At 43.5% G+C, this 7834-nt stretch overlaps 1 protein-coding gene across 3 annotated transcripts in view; it reads right to left on the bottom strand.

Moving 5' to 3' along the window:
- Window positions 1-499: 499 nt before the first annotated feature.
- The window catches only part of GAREM1 (GRB2 associated regulator of MAPK1 subtype 1), a 103580-nt gene continuing 96245 nt past the window's right edge, over window positions 500-7834 (bottom strand). For all 3 annotated transcript variants that reach the window (XM_042798095.1, XM_042798094.1, XM_042798096.1), the window contains one exon: window positions 500-6633. In XM_042798095.1, the coding sequence (XP_042654029.1) occupies window positions 5721-6633 (913 nt within the window). In that variant the 3' untranslated portion in view covers window positions 500-5720. The remainder of the gene's footprint in view (window positions 6634-7834) is intronic.

Raw genomic sequence — 7834 nt, 5'->3', positions numbered from 1 at the left:
ACTGGTTTGTCTCTAATTTTCTCCCCACTCAATAAATGCTTCAGAGACTTTTTTGCAAAGTAGAAATACTTGTGTATGGTCTTGCGCTTAAAATCATATCCAAATTATAATAGAATACATTTCTCTAAAGCAAAGATAATAGGATGAGGGCTTGGGAAAATAATGTTTTAGGTGAATGTCTGCTAGAGACAGGAAAGCTGTCTGGCAACAAATTCTTTGGGGAACACAAAGCCTGATACTCTTGCTGAAAGGGATCAAGTGAAATTACAAGTCAGGGAAAAGTAACATGTCTTGATAGGTAAATGCAAAAGCCTGATTGCTCCCCTCAATTATTCCAATCTTATTTTGTGAATTCACTATTTGAGAAGTGCTTATTTCCGAATTATACTGAGATGAGCAAGAGGATAAGTCAGTGAAAATACTAAATCAAAACCAACCATTTTATATAATATGAGGAACCCAACTGATTTAGTACAACAAATTCTGTACACGTTTGAAATATCATGAAAATAGTGTCTTTAATATACAGTTTATATACTTACAATACACTGTTTAAGTTTGTTCATATACATTACAGGGATATTTATTTGCACCTGGTTTAAATAATAATCTGCCTTCAGCCTTTTACACAAAAGCCCAAAACAGCACAGAATTCCACAAAAACCATGCTTCGTTTTATAACGGAAATGTACTAAGCCAAAGTTCTGGGGCTTTCTCTTTTTCTTCCCAAGTGTTACTTTTTTGACCTACCCAAAGTGAATCTAAATAGCTAAGAACTAACAGATATTTTTAATATAATTCAGAAGATTGTCCAAGCCAAGAGAATCACTCTGCAGATTTTCACGCTGAAAATTTGGTTGTTATGCACAGAAATGATGAAGTTCGAACAACTCCTGGACTGTTAGGAGTTTAAGATATAACAAATAGTCATTTATTGCTAGGTCTCAACAAGGGGCCTGCATTTCCCTACTGCCCTGCTGTCCCCAATATTGTGAATAAAAAGGATGATCCCTCACTTCGATTAAAATTTCATTCTAGCTTGTCCATGGGAACGCTGCAACTTCAGAGCATCAAAAAGAAGAGCCAGGAGAGCTGGGCTAAGCCCTTGTCCTTTCACATAGAGGTGGTGTTGGGCTTTTAAGTGGCGTGGTGTACCCCCTGCCTGGCCTGCAGGCAGGACTTTGCTGGCCTGCGTTGCAGGCAGGCACCCGCTGGGCATCACGCAAGTAGCTGGTGCCAGCACTTTATTTAGTGGGGAGACAATCAAGGAGTTGATTCAAGAAGAAAACATAGGAGAAAACACTTCAAGTATTTATAGACAGATTTGAAACTCTGTGGGTTTTGAGACAGCATTGCTATTTACGCTGGTTCTCTTGAAGCTGTTGTTGTGGAATAAAGTCCATTAAAGTGGCAAGTAAAACTGCTGTATTGGAAAAAAACCCTGTGTAATACAGTTACTTCAAACCCTTGCTTCTAGCTGCAAAGAACACTTCAAAATACATTTTCCTTCTCATTTTGGATGGACTAAATGTTTTCTAAGGTTCTAGCCATAGGCCATTTTTACAATACGGCAAGAATAAGAATGCAAATACGCGCTTTGAGTTGATTTCAATACAGCTTTGGTTAGCCAGCCAGGCAGCAATACAAAGGATCTTAATCCTAGGCACAAGTGTTTAAAGGAAACCAGCATTTCCTCTCACATTTCCTTCCAGTCTGTCCTGTGGCCTGTTCTGTGTCCACCTCTAGAAAACCCCCCATGCCAGAATCCAGCTTTCACCACTGAAGGCAGCATCGGTTCTTGCGCCGCCGCACGACTGTTGCATAGAAAGGATGTGTTTCCTGGTGCAGGACGAAGAGACAGCTTCATACAAAATGACATGCCAGATTTTTTGCTACCAACCCCCCCAGACAAACAAAAAGCCTGAGGATAAGACACAACTTCAGACACAGATAATGAAATAAGCACCAGAGGTCTTACATTTATTTAGTCTGAGGAAAGAAAACCAAGGTTAGGACTGGCCTATTTTAGTAAACTGCCTCCAAAAAGTAAAGAGATTTTAGGCTCGCTCTGGCACAACATGTGTTGTCTGAACTCAGCGGCTACATCTCTGTTATAATACACAATGGGTCAGAGCCTGATCTTAAGCCCCCAGGACAGACAACAGCTCGGCTCGCGCCAACACGCTCGAAGTCCATTACCCTCCAAAACCAGGCTGGCTTCACCCACTGCTCACCTCCGAGCTGTGCTCGGGAGCTGTCTGGGATCACCCACTGCACAGGCTGGTTTGGTTGCACCAAACCAGACAAGAGCCCACATCAACAGTTTAGCAGCAAGGGACTCCCATGAGGGTGTGCCCATGCCCCGGCACTGCTCGGTTAGCTAGCACGGTTTACAAGTCCTATCAAATGCTGAGTGCCGCCTCCTCCTAATCACACCAGCTGGTAAGAAGTTTGTATCACAGGGATATTCCTCAGACCTTTCAGCTACTTCCTAATCACAGTGGGATCATTAAAGTAATCCTCCATCTTGAAGTACAATAAACAGTGCAGCATTCTGTAACCTTTTACAGATTTAAATCTCCAGGTTTTACACCTCATCCTTCTAAAGAGACCGCGTGGTTCTCTGCTAAGGCCCGAAGGACCCCTCTGCTCCTGCCCCATTTCAAAGGTCCCACTGCCCCTTTATTTATCGCCAGGGACTTTCCATGAGACGGAGGTTCACATCAGCCCGCCCGGTTCAGATTGCCTTCTACAGTGCCAAGGATGGTCCTGACCCTCTAACTCCACAGCGGCTAAGCTCAAGAAGAAAACAAATAAACTAGATCCCATGGGCATCAGTGCTGCCACAGCCTGGCCACCTACCCAGCGGTGGAGAGGCCAAGCCACCACACTCCAGCTGCCCAGTTCGCTCATCCCTCTGCCGATTTCACCAGAGCAGACACTTCAGTCCAGCTTGGGCATCACAGCAGGTGGCTCAACACTGCAGTCATCTAATTCACACAACACAAAGGTTAGGAACATCTCAATCACCAAAAAAAGGCTTGGAAAATTAATGTGATGAGCAGCTAAGGGCAAAAGAAAAGGTCAAATGCTAACACTTTATGCATAAATGTAAGTAAGGAGTGTCAAGTGAGAACAAGACAACTGGGATGACATCAGTAGCAGGGTTTGCAATTAGAGGTTTTAGCTGTACTTCTGCACACAGGATCTGATTCTGAAATCACTGCACGTTTCTGTGACTTTTAACAGGCCAGTTGTATTTCAGTCTATGCATACGTGATGTTAATGCAAATTCCACCAGGCTGCTTGCAAGAAAAAACATTCCAAGCAGGTAAGCAGAGATAACAGAATAGATATCCATCCATAGTCAAAGAACACTATTTTCTCAGGGATGTTAATATCCTGGGGGCATTCAAAATATTTAATGTTAATATTACCAAGACTGCAATCTCATATTTTTTGAGAGAGCAATCTCCTCTTTTTTGAGAGAGAAAGATATTTTACTTTTTTTTTTACCTGGAATTAATAAGACAAGCAAATCAAAGAGAGGTAGCCAAGATTTAAAATTTTGCCTTTTCAAATTTGAACGCTCATTTGACATAGCGAGGGTTAAAATCCGATCGACATCAACTTGCACATGCCTACCAACAAGCATACACATCTGAACAGTAGTCGAATTTGATTTAGTCTTACTCACAGCTAAAATATTTTAGGATGCTAATTAAAAAGCTATTGATCTGTTGCTAAAAGTCAATACATTAAGAAAAAGAGTAGGACTATGAGCTCTTGGGGTTTTCCTATCGGGATATTTTTTGGCTCACTGCTTTCTAGTACTCACATCAATTGGGCTTTGCTCTCTGGTTGGGAACTGGTGGTTTGCATTACTGCAAGACAAATGATGCATCCTGGCTTTGGCATGGAGACATGACATGAAATTTGTCCAGGCAACAGAAAACTCCATTTGCAAATAAATTATTTTTAATGAGTCAGGCAAAATCAGTCTCCCATTTTTGTCCCTCCTCTCTGTTTTGTCTTGATGCTCCCACTCATGCTCTGCAATGGAGAAAGCGATTCCTTCTACTTCAAAAAGGTAAGAAAAGCAGGGGATGGTGTCACCCTGGCCAGGGCTCTGCTCAGCAGCAGGTGAAGGTGAAGCTGCTCCAGCATCCCTGGCTCTGGCCACCTGAGGGGCAAGGAGACACACACTTGCTGTGGATGGACACCACAGACTGTTTTCTGAGGGCCTCCACAAATCCTTGCGTGCAGTACTACAAAGGCAAGGGATGCCGGGGTTATTTGGACACATTTCAGAGTTCTGCCAAGCACTGGAAATTGGCAACAGACCAGCAAAAGTTACTTCTGTTTCTAGCCTTCCGTGCGGTTAAACTGGAAGGGTCTCCAGGGGCAGCCTAACATCCCCTTCCCATCTCCGTGCTCCCTTTTGACTGCTACTTCTGCACGACGTCTATTGCACCGAGTTTTTGCAGCTGGGCCACTGAAATAGCACATCTTACGGCGCTACAATCTCTCCCACTTTTGACACCCACATCCTCCTAGCCCACTACAAACAAGACAGGTGAGCTTAAACATCACAAGTATTTCCCAAGGCATAGCCCAAGCCCTCACTCGGCCCCTTCTTACCAGCAGACCATGCGCTGCTGCTGTTCCTTCCCACCTCACTAACGCTTTATTTCAAAGGCATTCTACAGGAGTGCTATCAACTTCCCACACAGATCCGACCACAGGAATAGGATAGCACATCGGGAGCATTTTCAGATGATCGTACCAGCAGCAGAGGGAACATCAGGGGCTGCCTTTTGCCAGAGCAAGGCTACAGCAAGGGCTGTGCTAGCAGGCTACTGCGGCGGGCAGGATCTGCCGAGCGAAGAGTCTGTGTGCTGAACTGCCTTTCCCATGAGAAAGCTGCACGACCAGAAGCCGTGCCACTTACTCCAGCCATCTGACTACAAAAGCAACTTTTGAAATCTACAGGTCATAAACTTTTAATTGGCCAGGGCAGAGTGGCTCAGTAGGAAAACCCCCCTCTTCTCCCTCCCCTCTGGGCAATGAGCTAAGCAAGACTCTTGTTTTAAAAACATTTAACTCTTTTTGCTCAAAGTAACATGGAAAATGTATCCACATTACAGGTAGTCAGGAAGATATTATTAATAAAAACACGCTGCAAGAATAGTATATTAGTGGCACTTCACAGCAACTCTCAACATTTTCAGATGTAGTGTCAAAACGATGCTTTTGTGTATCTGAACATGCTTTTTGTTAACAGAAATGGAAGAAAATCACAGCATGTTGCCAAATATTATTTGAACAGAAATAATCCCATAAGAAAGAAATTTTTTTTTTGCAGTTAACACAAAACTGTAAACTGGATCGGTGTGTGTCTTTCAGCATCAAATTGTTCAGTAATAAATATGACTAAGTCTTAAGAGACTACAGAGTAAAAGTTCCTTTAGTGTCCAGTTTTTAGCAGCTGTTGAATGTTCAGGGATGCACAAGGCACACCTCTGCAGATTCTCTACATTTATTATTGACATAAAAAAAACCCCCATTCCATTCACCACTCAAAAACGTTTATCTGCATAGTAAGATTTTTTTCTACTACTATTTACAGGAAGGGCTTTTAGTGCAAGAACCAGGAAGTGATGTATTAGCTGAAGTGCACTGAGCACATCTCGTACAGTTTCGCTAATAACTAGTCGGCATCACATCTTGGGCCGCCAGCCATTAATGAACTGTAGTATTTTCTTAACCTGCAATTTGCTTAGCTTAAAGTCTTCTGACAGGATTTCTTCTGTAAGCTGAACCAGTAAATTGCCATCAATTTTCTCTGTAACAAAAAATGATATGACATCTTCTGACAGGCCAATAAACCTCAGCGATTTAGACACTTCCTCTATCGAGAGTCCGGAAAGGTCCGTGGGAGGCTGCCAGGGAGAGCCATCCCCACAAGATCGTGGTGCTAACTGCAGGTGGAGGGGAGATGAGAAGGGGTAAGACACAGAGAACGTATCCTGCATGCCCTTTTTAATGAGATACTGATCTTCCAAGAGGTCTGGAGAACCACTTTTCGACTCCTCTTCAGCACCATCTATTTTCAGCGGCAAGGGACACATGTCTGTAACTGTTTTCTCCTCACTTGACTTCGGCGCCCGAGGAGGTAAGGCAGGACAGGAATGGCTCTGCTTTGCGTTGCTGACTCCCAGAGTCTTCTCATCAGTGCAGTCTAGAGAGTAACTTGCCGACTTTGGACAGCTAGAGATGGTGTTGGTGAGCTCTGCTGGGGTCAGGTGGGAGTACCCCACCGGGAGCTCACACCCATCAAAGTCGAAAGTCAAAGGTGCTGGACAGTTTCTCTTTGGCGTACCTGGAGTCTTCTGTCTGGGGTAACTGTAGCTCCTGCTTGGATCGAGCAGGAAATCGCTCCTATTCAGGCCTTCAGCAGTTCCTGAAAAATGGTTTGGCCAAGATAACCTTGAAGGCAGAGCTTCAGTTGAGGCGCTTCCCAAAGGCATCGTGCTCTCAGGCTCTTTGGATTCGGTTTTCATCATGTTACAAGGGTAGCAGGAAACAGGTGGGCTCTCGGTTGGGTTGGTGTTGTCACTCTCTGTGACGTTGCTTAAGGAACAAAGCAGAAAGGATGTCATTAGTACAAAAAACCGTGGCATCTGAATAAATTCATAAATCCTCTGAGAGAGTCAGAGGGTGGCTGTCACAAGGAAAGAATCTTCTTTCCTCCAGCAGAACTTTTAAGATTTGAATTAACAACACGTTTGAATAATGCACTGACAGTTCTTTTACTCCTCCCACAAGCCTGACAAGACGCTCATATACCCAAAAGCCTCATGTCTTGGTTTTCAAGCTCGTAAAAAGGTAGATTTCTCAATTCAGTTCTGTGTCATCTCCTGAATACTCAGTTTTTCCACTGTCAAATTCCTGAGGGACACCACCATGGAAAAGCAATAGCCTCACATATACTAGAAAATGTTCTAATGCTGTATTTTATATTTATATACCACAGATGTATCATAGTATGCAAATGCTTGTAAGAGGGGCAGGTCACCACTGCACCAGACCCAAGCTTGACTGGCATAAGAGATGACCAAAAGCCCTTTTGGAGCCAACATCTTCATTTGTTACAGCGCTTGCGTGTACACAGGGCACAGGATCCCTCCCCGCTGGTCACCAGCGCAAAAACTGTACCAGTGCACAGTACAATAACACAGACTAAGTTAATGCTTACTGCCAAAGGAAGAGTCTTACCTGGAAGGATAAGCAGACCTAGTCGTATGGGTTGAAGTAACAGGCTTTAAGCTTACTCCATAGTAACCTGTTTGTGTGTCCATATCCTTAAAAAGCTATGATGAGAAACACTTGCTTTTCGAAAGGCACCTGGAGTTAGCCTGACCTACTTCCAGATGGTAAACTAAGCTCAGCCTGACTGAGGGAACTGGTGGTTTATACCCAGGGGTTCCCGAGAGACAGAGATGCCAACAGAAAAGCATGTAATCTGTTATCAAAAGCCACTTTTATGCCACTTTCTAAAAGAAAGTCTGAAGGATTGGGTTGATCTTTGGAATTCTGGCCAATTAAGCCAGAACACTGGAAAAAACAATTAGCAGATTTATAAAATCCTTATTTGACAGAACAGACAGAAACAAACAGTTGAAAAAATTGTTTTAATTACTCAACTCTCTCTCTTGGAAACTAACTACTCGAGAAAAACTTGGTAGTCATTCTGTGACAGCTCAGCAAAAACTGCTCGAGGAGGGCAGCAGCTTTCAAAAAAACAGCATAGTTTTGAATGGATTGGCACAAA

The sequence above is a fragment of the Tyto alba genome, unplaced genomic scaffold (genome assembly GCF_018691265.1).
Source record: "Tyto alba isolate M040663 unplaced genomic scaffold, T.alba_DEE_v4.0 Super-Scaffold_27, whole genome shotgun sequence".
In the NCBI taxonomy this organism is placed as follows: Eukaryota; Metazoa; Chordata; class Aves; order Strigiformes; family Tytonidae; genus Tyto; species Tyto alba.
Note: the sequence above shows the minus strand (reverse complement) of the source record. Positions and strands in the feature narration are given on the sequence as shown.